Source organism: Magnolia sinica, chromosome 17 (genome assembly GCF_029962835.1).
Source record: "Magnolia sinica isolate HGM2019 chromosome 17, MsV1, whole genome shotgun sequence".
Taxonomy (NCBI): Eukaryota; Viridiplantae; Streptophyta; class Magnoliopsida; order Magnoliales; family Magnoliaceae; genus Magnolia; species Magnolia sinica.
Window position 1 is genome coordinate 19296145 of NC_080589.1, and position 14910 is coordinate 19311054.

General features: G+C 41.2%; 2 protein-coding genes across 13 annotated transcripts in view; one reads left to right on the forward strand and one right to left on the reverse strand.

Annotated features, from left to right (window-relative positions):
* The window catches only part of LOC131230412 (SCA7 domain-containing protein SELMODRAFT_431321-like), a 98795-nt gene extending 91760 nt beyond the window's left edge, over positions 1-7035 (reverse strand). For 6 of the 12 annotated variants that reach the window (XM_058226327.1, XM_058226330.1, XM_058226326.1 and 3 more), the window contains exon 1: positions 6782-7026. The gene's annotated coding sequence lies outside the window, so the exon portion shown is untranslated. Of the gene's footprint in view, positions 1-6781 lie in introns of all 12 variants that reach the window. The other 6 variants (XR_009164023.1, XM_058226334.1, XM_058226333.1 and 3 more) reach the window with 3 other exon arrangements.
* A 5262-nt stretch (positions 7036-12297) lies between these two features.
* LOC131230449 (uncharacterized) lies at positions 12298-13941 on the forward strand. Its single transcript, XM_058226376.1, has 2 exons — positions 12298-13186; positions 13436-13941. Exons 1-2 carry the CDS (start codon positions 12298-12300, stop codon positions 13939-13941), a joined length of 1395 nt encoding a protein of 464 aa, XP_058082359.1.
* Positions 13942-14910: the final 969 nt, after the last annotated feature.

Consider the following 14910-nt stretch of genomic DNA (forward strand, 5'->3'; position numbering starts at 1 on the left):
CTTCTCCTCAGGCTGCAATGTTCAATGGTCTATAGTTGCATCTCTTCAGCAAGGTTATTCCCTTAAGGATCTAGCCATATGGTTCCAGTTCTTTTCCTCTTTGAAACCTAGAGATTTCTATCTTCGCTCCACTTCCTCTCCTTGTCTACGGTGTGGGCTTCGTTTTGACCTCTAACAGATATAGATTATATCATTGTGATTGGTACCTTGAATAGGGTTGGTCCGGTTGGAAATCTTCGCAAATGGGAAGCATGTTCTTGTTTTGGTACTGAGTATGTTTGGTTTCGATTTTTTAATGTTCCTCTGCAATTCTGGTTTAAGGATTTCTTCTATAGGTCTGGTCTTGCAGATTCAAGAGGAAATGGAGAATTGGGGAAATCTTCTCTACGCCAGAATTCTAATTAGAATCAAGATAATGGCGGAGATTCCTTCTTCTACAAGGGTTCTAGTGGGACAAGTGGCTTTGGAGATCAATATCCAAAGGGACTTAGAGATAAGGCTCCTTCTCAGTTCGAGTCGACGTTGTCCTGACCAATCTCCTAGCCCAGATTTGGAAGAAGGTGCAAGTTTGGAAATGCGTACTACAGTTAAATTTGTCGAGAGCGCATGTGGCATCCCCTCCCATGTGCAAAGCCAGAGCTGAGGACATCATCACGCAAAATCGACATGTGTTCTTCCAGAGCCGATCTTTCCACCTGATGACTTACAAGTGGCTGATCAAGATGTAGCAGTGGTGTCATCTCGTGAGATTTTGCCTCCCCTATAGTATCCCGAGTTGGCAAGAGATGTTTACGCTCATGAGATTTTTATGAGAGGAAAGGGTCGAGATATGATTAAATCTATTTCCCTTGCCTCGTACAGAGGGAATCCCCCTCAGTTACGACATGTTGAAGCTTCGAGAATCCCGTTCGACATGTGTCTTCCAATAAATGAAAGCACCGATGAGACCGATGCTCACTTTCCAGAGGCGTAGTCTAGTCAGTAGGGAGTAGGTCGGCTAAGGTCTCTCTCTCCACAAGCTAAGGACACGATAGCCATCTCGAGCCCAATGTTGGCGCCTGTTTCCGAGATGCCTCAGGAAGAGAATGAGAAAAGTTTTGACGAACCGGATTTTTTGGGCGAAAGGGAGCCCTCGTCCCCTCTAGAAGTTAAGCAGATTCAAGAAGAAGGGCTAGAAGAAGATTTGGACTTCTCAGACGCCGTCCCTCCTGAACCCTCATCTCCGACCCCCCTTTTTTCAAGACAAGGGTGTTTTGGCCTGTTGGCTATAATCTCAGTGATTTATGAACCTATCTTGCATGTTAAAGAAAACCCTCCTCAGCCTACGGAGTCCTTGGAGGAAGTTCTGCTTATTCCTCCCTTGCAATCATCTCCCTTGGGATCCCTATGCATAGTCACCCTGTCCATAAGTTCATCAATAGGGAGTTGCAAAATTTGGGGGTTAATTAGGTAGGCCTTCTTGAAGCTCTACCGCGCCAAAATTGAAAAGGGAGAAGGGCTGTAAAGGTGCCCGAATGAAAGTTTTATCATGAAATGTGAGGGGGTTGGGTTGCCCCCAAAAACGAACCCTAGTTAGAGACATGTGCATTCGTTCCAAAGCTAAGTTGATTGTTTTGCAAGAAACGAAATTGGCTTCGATGAATAGGGGACTTGTGAACTCTCTATGGCGCCACAAGAATAGGGCTTGGCTTGCTCTAGATGCGATCGGCTCGACAAGGGGTATTCTCATGATGTGGGATACCAACTCTCGATCCACTGACGATAGTTGGGTGAGTCTTTTCTCGGCCAATGTTGTTTTCAGAGAGGCTAATTTAAAATTTCGATGGGTTTTCTTGGGTGTTTATGGTCCTCCCAAAGTTGCGCCTCGTCCCTCGTTCTGGCTTGAACTCTCATCTATGCACAACAAGTGCAATCTCCCTTGGCTGATTGGTGGGGATTTTAACGTGATGCGATTCTCGTTAGAGCAATCTAATCGCTCTTCTATATCCTTTTCGATGAGATGTTTTTCAGATTGGATGAGGGATCATGGGATGATGGATCTGCCAATGAGGGGAGTTAAATGTACTTGGTCTAATGGTAGGTCCCCTCCAGTTATGTCCCTCCCGTATTAGTCATTTCTCCTTTGCCCACCTAAGAGGTCTGCCTAAACCAACCTCAAACGATTGCCCCATTTTGTTGGAAACCGAAGAATTGAATTGGGGCCCTAAACCATTCAAATTGGAACTGGCATGGTTAGAATTCGAAGTATTTAAGGACATGGTCTTTGGTTGGTGGCAATCCTTTGAGATTGTGGGGAAGCCGGGATTCGTTATTTTCAAGAAGTTCCAGATGTTGAAAGGGAAATTGAAAACGTGGCACAAGCAAGTTTTTGGTGCTAGGGAGGCTGAGATCTCCTCCTTGTTGGTGGATCTTTGCGACTTGGATGTGAAGGAAGAGGTTAGCATTTTATCAGAAGAAGAAAGATTTTTAAAAACAAATCTCTCCTCTAAGTACAATGCTAGATTAAAAGAAGAAGAAACAAAATGGAGGCAGAGATCCAGAGCATTATGGCTTAAAGGGGGCGATAGGAACACCAAATTTTTCCAAAATTATGCATATGCTCGATCCCGAGTTAATTCCATCACTTCTCTTGAGATCAATAATGTTCTGGTAACTGATAAATCAGTCATTTGTAATTCAATTGTGCGATTTTACTCTGATCTTCTGTCTACCGATGATGTGTATAGACCCAAAATAGATAACGTGCCCTTCCAGACCATCTCAGAACAAGAAGCTATATCACTCAAAAGACTTGTTGATGTGGAAGAGTTGAAAGTGGTTGTCAGAGATCTCGTCGGCAATAAGGCTCCTGGTCCAAATGGCTTTCTAATTGAATTCTTTTAGGTGTTTTGGGACCTCATTAAGGAAGAGCTATTTGCTTTTGTCTCAAAGTTGTTTGTGAATAGGAGCCTTTCCTCTGAGATGGGCAATACTTTTTAGGCCTTGATTCCAAAGTTGGAAGGAGCTCAAATTTTAAAATATTTTCGTCCAATCAGCTTAGTAGGGGGCCTTACAAAATTCTCTTTAAAATATTGGCTAACCATCTTAGAATGGTTATTTCCAAAGTGGTCTCTCCCTTCCAGTTTGCCTTTATTGAGGGAAGGCAGATTCTTGTCCCAGTGCTCATAGCAAATGAATGTCTGGATTCTTGTGTCAGAGATAACAGATTCGGAATTCTTTGCAAACCTGATATTTAGAAGGCATATGACCATGTGGACTGGTCCTTTCTAGACTACATGCTTCAAAGAATGGGTTTTGGTTTTACCTGCAGAGCTTGGATGAGGATTTGTGTTTCTTTTCCGAAATTTTCGATTCTGATTAATGGATCCCCTTTTGGTCATTTCAGAGCCTCTAGAGGCCTCAAGCAGGGGGATCCTCTTTCCCCATTCCTCTTTGTGCTGGTAATGGAAGTTCTCAGTGGTATGCTTTCAAGGGGCCAGGATAGGGGGCAATTCTCTGATTTTCCCAGTAAAATCTTTCCTTTTTGTCTAACGCATCTCCAATTTGTTGACGACACCTTATTGTTTTGTGATGCAAATGAGTCCATGATTGCCTTCCTTAGCATGACCATTGGTTGGTTTCAAGTTGTTTCAGGGCTTAAGGTGAACAAGGCTAAATCAGAGCTGATAGGTGTTAACTTATCCGATGAGGTGTGTGCTTCATTCACTGATTCCTTTGGGAGCAAGGTGGGACACCTCCCTACCCTCTATCTTGTTGGATGTTGATTGTACTATCTTTGGGGGGAAGAATCAACTAAATAAAAGCATCCCTCTCGAGTATGCCCATCTATATCTTATCGTTGTTTCATTGTCCCAAATTAGTGATTCATAATATTGATAGAATTCACAGGAGATTTCTTTGGCAAGGAAGTAGTGACTCCTTTAAGTTCCATTTGCTCAATTGAAAAGAGGTGTGCACCCCATACTCTGATGGGGGTGCCAACATTAAAAATCTGGAAGTTGTCAATACTGCTCTCCTGGGTAAATGGTTGTGGTGGTTTGCGACTAAACCCAATAGTTTGTGGAGCCATATAATAGCAGCAAAATATGGTACCTCCTCTTCTAGTTGGTGGACCAGGGAGTCATCCATATATAGATCTTCCTTTTTGTGGAAAAATATAGCCAAGCTGGTTGGGGTCGTGCGTGCTAATGTTAGCTTCTCCCTAGGTGATGGGAATAGGATAAGATTTTAGTTGGATCAATGGTGTGGTCCCATTTCATTGGCGGGAGAGTTCCCTTCTCTTTCCTCCCTTTGTCGTAACCAGGAGATTCCGGTTAAAGATTGTTTCTATTGCAACGAGATGAGAGGTGTTTGGATTCCTCCCTTTAGAAGGAATTTCAATGATGACGAGATCGAGGATCTTATATCTTTGTTATTCTTTTTCCAGGACCATCACCCCAATCCCCTCAAGGAAGATTCAGTTGTTTGGAAAAGATCCAGCTCTGGTGTCTTCTTAGTCAACTCCTTCTACAGCCATCTCATATCCTCTAGCAATTCCCCTGTCTGCTACCACACAAGAGCAATCCGATCCTGTGCAATTCCTCCCTGTCTGCTACCACACAGGAGCCATCTCATATCCTTTGGCAATTCCCCTATGGCTTTCAGATGGCTTGCAAGGAGAAATAAATTTCTTATTGTTGATAACCTGCGCAAGAGAGGGATCATTCTTCCTAATGCCTGTCTTTAATGCCTCAATGATGAAGAGTTTGTGGATCACCTCCTAATTAACTGTCCCTTTTCTTTCGAGATTTGGTGGAACGTTTTGAGATTGGCAGGTGTTTTGTGGGTCATGCCCCCTAATCTAGATAAGTTGTTCTATTCTTGGCATGCCGAAGACGGGGGTATGTTAAGCAAGAGGAAATGGAGGTGCCTTTTACTCACTGTGTGTTGGGCAATTTGGGTGGAGAGGAACAACAAGGCGTTCAGGAATCAAAGTTCTTCCTCTCACACGGTTTTCACCAAAGTTTTACTCCTTTTTAGGGATTGGGCGCCGTAATTGGGTTGGTTGCCGTGGTCAAGGTGGGGGTTGTAGCTAGGGCTGTACACGAGCAGAGTTAGCTCAGTAACTCGCTCGACTCGACTTGAAAAAGCTCGATTCGACTCGGTTCGAAACTGAGTTCGAGCCGAGTTGAGCTGATTTTTTTTAGCTCGAAAAAATTTCGAACAAAGTTCAAGCTTGACTCGACTCGGATCGAATCCAACTCAAATCGAACTCAGATCGATTGAGTTCGGTGGCTCGATTACTTTGATATTGTTGTTGCTCACCAAGTGTTTGATGAAATGACTCAATGAAGTGTGGCTGGTGGCAAGGAAGGTATGTATATGAAACAAATACCTTTTTTTCTTGATTTTTATGTTGTTTACAAGGTGTTTGATGAAATACCTGTAAATCCATTATTGTTGTTTTACATACAACGAGATTTTGAAAGTGCAATCAGGCTCGAGGACCGAGTCGAGCCAAGTCCGAGCTGAGGTCAGCAAGCAGCCGAGCCGAGTCGAGCTGTGCCAAGCTCGACTCGGATCGACTCGTGTACACCTCTAGTTGTAGGCTTTGTTTCTCTTCCTTCCTCTTCTCTCCGAGTTCAGAGTCTTTTTGTTTTTGTTTTTCTCTTTGTTTTGTCTTGTTTCCTTCTGGTTGTTCCTTTTCAATAAAATTTCATATCTTTCAACAAAAAAAAAATTTGTGTTTTCATGAACATATGGGGTTTTAGATCGAATAATGGAATCAATGGGCCCAATTGTGCGTCACCTGATTATTAGAATTGCTTAATTTTCCAACGCTATATGACTATGGACCCAACACAATGACTATCATACATGCCATATATGTCATGAATTAACAACTCGTTTCAATAGCACCTCGCTCATCCAAGTTGACTTGAATTTAGCAAGGACCAATACAGTTTCAGATCACATGTGCTGATTTACGAGGTGACTTGGGACAACTCAGACAAGTCAATTACAAGGGCGGGCAAGTCAACCGAGTCAACCCATGCGGCTTTTCCGGCTGTGAAGTTAAACAAAACAGTCAGTTCTCAATGCATCTACCATGCATCTGACATGTGGCTGACATGTGGGCCCTATGCACATGCGCCCATGAGCTTTTAGGTCTGGCGAGTGGAGCCCATGGTTGGGCAATCCAAACTGTTGGTATGTAATGGATTTTGAGGGATGGACTAGACTTCCAAATCGAAATTGGTGGTCTATGGATACTCAGACAGTTGTTGTTCCAAGCAGGAAATTTTATAGGGCATGCTCCATCCAAGATGCAAATAAACATACCAACGGTCTGGATTACCGAAAATGGGCTCTGTTTGTCCAGTTGGAAAGAGAACTGGACTTGGCCAACTCTCCCCCAACTCGTCCAGTTTAATGTGGCTCGACTTGAGATGGACAAGTGGGTCCAAGCCTCTGGCAGCCAGAAAACCATGACACAAGTATGTCATAGTCCGGATTCCACATAAGTAAATTCCAGGTTGCCAAACATGAATGAAAGAATCAAATTCTCAGGGAATTCACATGCTGGAATTCAATTCTTTAAGTAATTCCCAGATTCCAGGTTGCCGATTAGAATCACCCGGTGAATTGCAATAGAGAATGAAACTGAAATGACGATTAAACAGTGAGATTATTCAAGAATCTCCGGATTCGCGAAATCTTGGGATAAAAAAAAAAAAAAAATCTCGAACTCCATCCGTTAACAAGAAGCATAAAATGAATTAAACAGACGCAAGATGCTTACCTCGATGCGAACAAATGTCGGACATTCCAAACGATCGTTCGAATGAAATCGCCGGAAATCACAATTTGAGATGATATGGAACAGAATCAGATCCAAACGCGTTGCACAAATCGTGCAACGGATTTGGAAGTAATCGAAGGGACGATGAAAAAGAGAGAAGCGAGAAAGCGCAGGTTGATTGGAAAAAAAAAAACCCTAGAAATCGGAGAACTCTCTCTCTCTCTCTCTCTCTCTCTCTCTGTCTCTCTGCAAGAAAGCTATGGAGAGGCGGGGACGGTTGAAGGAGCTTTGGCTCGCTTGAAGAGGATGAAATTGGCAATGCGAACAGTATTCGCGCGAGTGAGATTGTCAATGGGTCAGTCCGGAAGCTGATCACGTGTCATCGATGCGAGAGATCTGAATTGTTCATAACGTGGGTCCTAACATTATCATGACTCCACGTGAATGGATTAGGTGAGACCCCGGATCCACCAAGGTGGGTGGGACCCCTGACCGTGGGCCTCACAGTAATGTATATGCCTTAAATCCACACCGTCCAACCGTTTTGAAAGCTCATTTTAGGGCATGATCCCTAAAATGAAGCAGATCCAAATCTTAAGTGGACCACAGGAAACAGTAGTGATTGAATCCCCACCATTAAAAACTTCATGGGTCCACGGGAATGTTTATTTTCTATCCAACCTGTTGGTTAAGGCCACAAATATCTGGATGAAGAGACCACACAAATATCAGCTTCATCTAAAACTTTCATGATCCACGAGAGAAGTTTGTATTGATCGATTACCGTTGTTTCGTATTATAGCCTATAGCTGAGATTTGGATCTGCTTCGTTTTTTTAAGAGAAATTTAGGACTGTGGACCCCACCTTTTAGCCGGCTGTTTTTATGAAAGAAGACAAATCTTCTTGCAACTTAGACCTGCACGTGCGGATTACGAATTTCAGAATGAAAATACCCCTCCTTTTTAAATACTCCTTTCAATGAATTACTTTCAGCGTTGCTTTCACTCCGCTTAACGTAAAAACAGGTGCTTCCAGCCCTACGCTCTCGTGGAGCTAAGAACTGAAGTACGAAGGGTTTTCTTCTCATTTTTCCAACTGAAACATCTGTGAATCATCATCATTCTACATTTTCCATTTTTCATCTTGGATAGGGTTACGTGAAATCCCACGAGCTGGTTGCATCTCCTTGAAAAGGTTCAAAATATTCTCTCACCCTAAAGCACCTCTCTTCAACCTACATTTGACCGATACTGCAGTAGTTGGAGGTTCAGATCTTGAAAAAAAATGCTACACTTGTACAATGGCATTGCATGTGAAGTTCGGTCAATTCCATGCGTTAGGCTTAGTCAATTTCATGCGTTAGGCTTAGTCAATTTTATGCGTTGATTGATCAAATCCATGTCAAACTCGCTCAATTCAATTTGAAGCTCACTCAATTCCATTCTAGGGCTCACTTGATCTCATGCTAGGCTCACTGAATTCCATGTTTACCCTGCTCAATTTCATGCTAGGATCGCTCAATTTAATGTTTACCCAGCTTAATTTCATGGTAGATAAGGTCAATTTAATGTTTGTCTCGATAAATATCATGCTACGATTGCTCAATTTAATGTTTGCCCAACTTAATTTCATGGTAGATAAGGTCAATTTAATGTTTGCCTCGATAAATTTCATGGTAGGATCGCTCAATTTAATGTTTGCCCAGCTTAATTTCATGGTAGATAAGGTCAATTTAATGTTTGCCTCGATAAATTTCATGGTAGGATCGCTCAATTTAATGTTTGCCCAGCTTAATTCCATGGTAGATAAGGTCAATTTAATGTTAGTCTTAATAAATTTCATACAAGGATCGCTCAATTTAATATTTGCCTAGCTCAATATTATCCTATGCTCGCTCAATTTACAGTTTTTCCATTCAATTTCCATGCAATGCTCGCTCAATTTAATGTTTGCCCCGCTCAATATCATGTTATGCTCGCTTGAAGAAATGTTTGCCCAACTCAATATTACGCTTTGCTCGCTCGTAATATCGTTTGCCCACATCAATATCATGATATGCTCGCTTAATTTATCGTTTGCCCAGCTCAATATCATGCTATGCTCTCTCGATTTAATGTTTGCTTGCATAGTTGAATTTATAGTTTGTCACGCTCAATTTTCAGTTTACACCATTCAATTTCATGCTTGCCGCGCTAATGTTTCGGATTCTCCCGCTAAATTTTTCAGTTTGCCCTGCTCATTTTCATGTTTGCCCCGCTCAATTTTCATGTTTGCCCCGCTGAAATTCATGTTTCCCCTGCTCAATTTGTAGTTTGCCCCGCTGAATATAATTTTTTCCCCGCTTAATTTCATGTTTGCCCCACTAAATTTCTAGTTTGCCCTGCTGAATTTCATGTTTACCCTGCAAATTTTCTAGTTTGTCACATTGAGTTTGATGTTTCCCCACTGAATTTCATGTTTGCCCGGTTCAATTTTCAGTTTGCCCCACTCAATTTCATGGTTGGCCCTCTGAATTTCATGTTTGCCCCACTCAATTTCCAGTTTGCCCTACTCAATTTCATGCTTGCCCCGCTTAATTTCATGTTTGCCCCGCTCAATTTCATGTTTGCCCCACTAAATTTCATATATTGCCCCGCTTAATTTCAAGTTTGCCCCCCTTAATTTCATGTTTGGCCCACTCAATTTCTAGTTTGTCCCGCTGAATTTCATGCTTGCCCCACTCAATTTCCAATTTGCCCCGCTTAATTTCTAGTTTGGCCGCTCATTTTCATGCTTGCCCCGTTGAATTTCATGTTTGCCCCGCTCAATCTCCAGTTTGCCCCGCTCAATTTCATGCTTGCCCCGCTCAATTTCATGTTTGCCCCGCTTAAATTCCAATTTGCCCCGCTCAATTTCATGTTTGCCCCACTCCTTTATGTTAGCCAAGATCTTGTCTTAATTCTTATGAAAATCCTTCCAAAGAAAAAAATTTCCTAAATAATACACTCGAGAAAAAAACAATTGGGCATTTTTTATCTAAAACATACTAGGAAACTTAATTTTTTACTAATATGGTGAGGAACTCATATACTTGTTAATGGAATAACATGTTTATGTCCACCAATTAATTGACATGAAAAAATTAAGTGCCAAAATGAATGATATTGAGAAAGACTTATGCTAACATATGTTACTTAATAAACTAATAGGGAATAGTTATGAACCTCTGGATTTCTTGACACCTAGTACATGTCCCCATCAAAATCACTATTTGCCATCTCATCTGCCAATGATCGCGGCCCTTTGGTTGGAAAGAAAATAGCATATTTAGAATTTCCAACAACATTTATCAAATTCCCGATATAAGTCGCAGTGAAAACATGAATATCTCCAAAGTGTAGTCCAAGAGCCTTGTATACTAATATATTTTTCGAGATTTGCCTATTCTCTCGGTATTTTAGTAAGAAATAAAGCATGAAAATGTTAATTAGGTAACAAATGCAAACATATCACATTAGGCTAAAACAATCAGAGGAATCACATAAACAGAGTAATATAGCAGCAGAATTAGAAACAGATTAACACAAACTTCAATAGCTTTTAGCATTCCAGTCGGATCTACAGTTCCCGTAAAATAGTAACACTCACTGGCATGAAGCCTTCCTCCCTTGAGACTTTTCAATTCTTCTATCATTATCACTGACAAGTGAGCTTTCAAATACAGTTCATCAAGAGGAATTCCACAGAGAATCATTCTCAACGTAAGAAAATCATCCATGTCTCCGTGATTCAATGCAGCTGCAATTGTAAGGACTAGTAATTAGTGGAATTTATCATAGAGGGTGTCAAAAATATTTTCTTAAAGAAGAAATTGCCCAAAGAACACTTTTTACTTTTTAGGTAATTCAGCTAGAACAAGTGGATGACAACATGTTCAATTTCCTGTTTGGCCCGCTCAAACAAGTGGATGACAACATGTTGAAGCAATATGGAAAACGTACAATGATTAGTAAATTAGTTGTTTTTGTCATTCCTTTGAATTTCAAATGTTCCAATTGTGCAACTATACAGTTCCTTGTTTGATATTTTTTTGTCAACACATCAACGAACAATATCTTCAATAGGATGTATCAATGATACAAGTAGACACTATTTTTGAGTAGGGAGGTAGACCCAAATTTACAAATGTCATGTGAGACTCAACCATGGATAGATTTTCAACTGGCATCAAGTTTAGATTGCCCCGCTGAATTTCATGCTTGCCCCGCTGAATTTCATGTTTGCCCCGCTCAATTTCCAGTTTGCCCCGCTCAATTTCATGCTTGACCTGCTGAATTTCATGCTTGCCCTGCTCAATTCATGCTTGCCCCACTCAATTTCATGCTTGCCCTGCTTAATTTCATGGTAGATAATATTAATTTAATGTTTGCCTCGATAAATTTCATGCTAGGATTGCTGAATTTACTGTTTGCCTAGCTCAATATTATTCTATGCTTGCTCAATTTATAGTTTGCCCATTCAATATCCATGCAATACTCGCTCAATTTAATGTTTGCCCCGCTCAATATCATGCTATGCTCACTCAAAGAAATGTTTGCCCAACTAAATATCGTGTTATGCACGCTTGAAATATCATTTACCCACATCAATATCATGATATGCTCGCTTAATTTATCGTTTGCCCAACTCAATACCACTTGAAACCATTCGTTAACGACGAAGGCCTAATCTGTATAAGATCTGGTTGTTTTTTTTTTCTTTTTTTTGAAATATAAACGCGTAGCTTGCATTTCATTTCCTTAAGCTCTTTATCATCCTCATCTATAATAGAAACTGAGCTGTCGGCCCTTCATTATTTAATTGAGTTTTGTCATATGGCAAGGTTCCATTGATTTATGATTCACTGATAATGTGTCATTGTATTGGTTTTCAGATAATGGCTACAAGAATCATGTGCTCTTTTGGCGGGGAGTTAGAATTTGAAAACAAACGATACTCGTACACAAGTGGAACATCAAAACAAATGACGTTACGTCTGGAGACTACGTACGAGGAGCTTCGATCTAGAATTTATAAGATTATTAAGAGCAGACCAGAAGATTGTGATATTAGGATGAAAGTATTGAATCCTTGCACTAACGAATCAATGCCTCCAATCGAAATCGAAGACGACGTCAAAGAGTTCTTGTCTTACCAGTTTGAGCATTCGGATAAATTCATCCCGTTAGTCATCGAAACAATCCAACACATCAATACCACCACATACGTGGATAGTGTGGCTGATGAGTATGGTGTGGAATTTAAATACAATCCCTCTCCATTACAAGTTGTAGTAAGCAATGATCAATTACCCGAGCCGCTGCAAGCATTAAATGTCGTGACTACGCAAGTCAGTGGTGTAATTGATATTAAAAGTAATTATGAATACAAGACACCGCCGTTAGCATCAACAACGGATCTGTCATCATCATCCACCATCCCATCTGTGCGTGTAAGCGACATTCTGCTTTGAGACCTTCCCGATACATCAAACCTCATGACTCGTCAAGTTCTCGCGTCATTTGATGATGATGCATTCACCAATGCAAAAATGCTGGAATATACTGATTTGTTATGTGAACCGACCGATATAGCTGTTGGGCAAACGTTTAAGGACAAGAGTCGGTGCCAGTATGTTTTGAGTCAATTTGCAATTCAGAATAATTTTCGGTATAGAATAATACACTCAAATTCCAGGAGATTTACCGTGGTGTGCTTCGAAGATGCATGCGAATGGAGGGTTCATGCATCTCGGGAGAATGATACGAATATATTCAAAATATGGACTTATGAATCAAAACACACGTGCTGCATGGCATGGATGAAGAGTGATCACCGGCAAGCCAGCAGTAAGCTAGCGTGTGATCTAGTTATTAGCCGCATTGAACAACGCCTAGGGTTGAGGCCAGCTGACATTATCTTCGCCATGCAAGAGAAATATAATATTCGTATTAGTTATTGGAAGGCATGGAAAGCTAGGGAGCTTGCAATTAATCACGTGATGGGGTCTTACGAAGACTCCTACAATCAACTCTCTTTGTATTTGCATGAGTTGAGGAGGGCCAACCCAAGGACAATTACTGCCGTTTCTGTGAACCAACAGACTTGGAGGTTCGAGAGATGTTTTCTAGCTCTCGGACAATGCATACGAAGTTTTCAGAAATCATTGCGGAGGGTATTGGCTTTTGACGGAACACACTTAAAGGGCAAATACAAGGGTGTGCTATTCATCGCCACTGCCTTAGATGGGGACAATCATATATTTCCACTTGCGTTTGGCATCGGAGAATCAGAGAACAGCAGTAGTTGGAATTGGTTCCTTACCCACCTTAACAATGTGTTAGGGTCTGTGGAGGGTCTTGTCATTATATCCGACCGACATAAAGGTTTGATGAAAGAGGTTCCCCAAGTCTTCCCGCATGTAATCCATGGGTATTGTGCGTACCACATCTATAGAAACTTAGTGGACACTTTTAAGGATAAGTCGTTGGAAATGTATTACTGGATGGCTGTGAAGACTTGCAGGAGGGCCGAATTTGAAAAAATAATGCATGATATCAAAATGGCCAATCCCCCAGTACATGCATGGTTGACAGAAATTGGGTACGAGAGATGGGCATCTTCGCACTTTCCAGGAAGAAGATTCAACTTGGTCACGACGAATATTTCTGAGTGCGTTAATGCCCTTTTCAAAGAAGCACGTGAATACCCCATTACGAAATTGATAGAGGCTGTAATACTGAAGATACATGAATTGTTTTACAAGAGACGAGAATCTGCGGCATCATTTGTGGGTCCATTGACACCATGGGCGGAGAAACAGTTAAAGGATATCGTGCAGAAGGCGCGAGATGTTCGCTGTCATGCTATTTCTCGAGATGAGTACTATGTTGTTGGAGATTATAACGATACGGTGAAGCTCAGTGAGTTTTCATGTACATGTCGTGAGTTTGGCGCGAAGGGGTACCCTTGCATGCATGTCCTGTCAGCCTGCATAAACTACAATTTGGATCACTACTTATACTTCTCCCCATTTTACACGGCGCATAATTACCTGACCACGTATAGTGAATCGGTGTATGCAGTATGCGACAAGAGCGAGTGGGAAATTTCAATAGCCTTCGAGGAGTATTGTGCATAAATTAAACCCCCAGGATAGAGGAGGTCAGCTGGAAGACCCAAAAAGCTTAGAATTTCATCGCGTGGAGAGGAATCGAAAACAATAAAGTGTGGGCGATGCAAACAAACCGGGCATAATCGCCGGTCGTGCAAGTTTCTGATACCCGGTGTGTAGCATATCGTGTAATTTATGTAACTTAAGTAATTTATGTACTTTGTATGATACATACAATTAAAAGTTATATATTGCTCTTAGTTGATCTTCATGTATAGCATATCGTGTTAAAATGCACCAATTGTCAGCCTTATCTATACATGCATTCCATAATGCCCCCTTGTATTGTAAAAAGAAATTATCCACTACAATACCTTTTGGATAATCAACACCGCGTGCAAATACATCAGAAGTCACGAGAATAAGACCTTTTGACTTCTGGAACTCATCTCCAACCCTGGTTTTATAGCTCTACGGCTTTCTATAATGGATCTCTCGCACATTCAGGTTCAACTCGGAAAGAAGGTTAACAACCAGTCTTTTGACCATTGCAGAAGTACAAAAGACAAGAATCTGCATTTAACTTCGACTGGTATAACCTAGAGGCTGCGGACTGAAGAATCTTGGCAAGAGGAGTAAAATTGATTTCGGTAACTGCAACAAAGTAATGATAGAGAGATTCAAATTAGGTCCCGAGTGCCCCATCAGCAAGGCATCCGACCAGATCAATGGTCCCAATCAGCATACATGTTTGCGATGGGTGTGGTGGTGGAGCAACACCTAATAGAACTTTACGAAGCACAACATAATAGCATCTCTCTAAGCCACATTGCATCATTCAGTATAGAATCGTTATGCAATTATTGTATCAGAATGCACGATTAACATAAAGATTATCTGAAATCATTTGCTAATGTGGAGTATAGATAATCAGGAAGGAACATATGACATGGCTTTAAAGAAAATGCCTCTGATATATATATAGTAGGATACCAA

Bases quoted from the DNA above. Each gene is read 5' to 3' on its own strand.
- LOC131230449 (XM_058226376.1), top strand. From the start codon at position 12,298: ATGACTCGTCAAGTTCTCGCGTCATTTGATGATGATGCATTCACCAAT. The intron at 13,187-13,435 runs GTTTGATGAAAG...CGCACTTTCCAG, and splicing joins TATATCCGACCGACATAAAG to GAAGAAGATTCAACTTGGTC.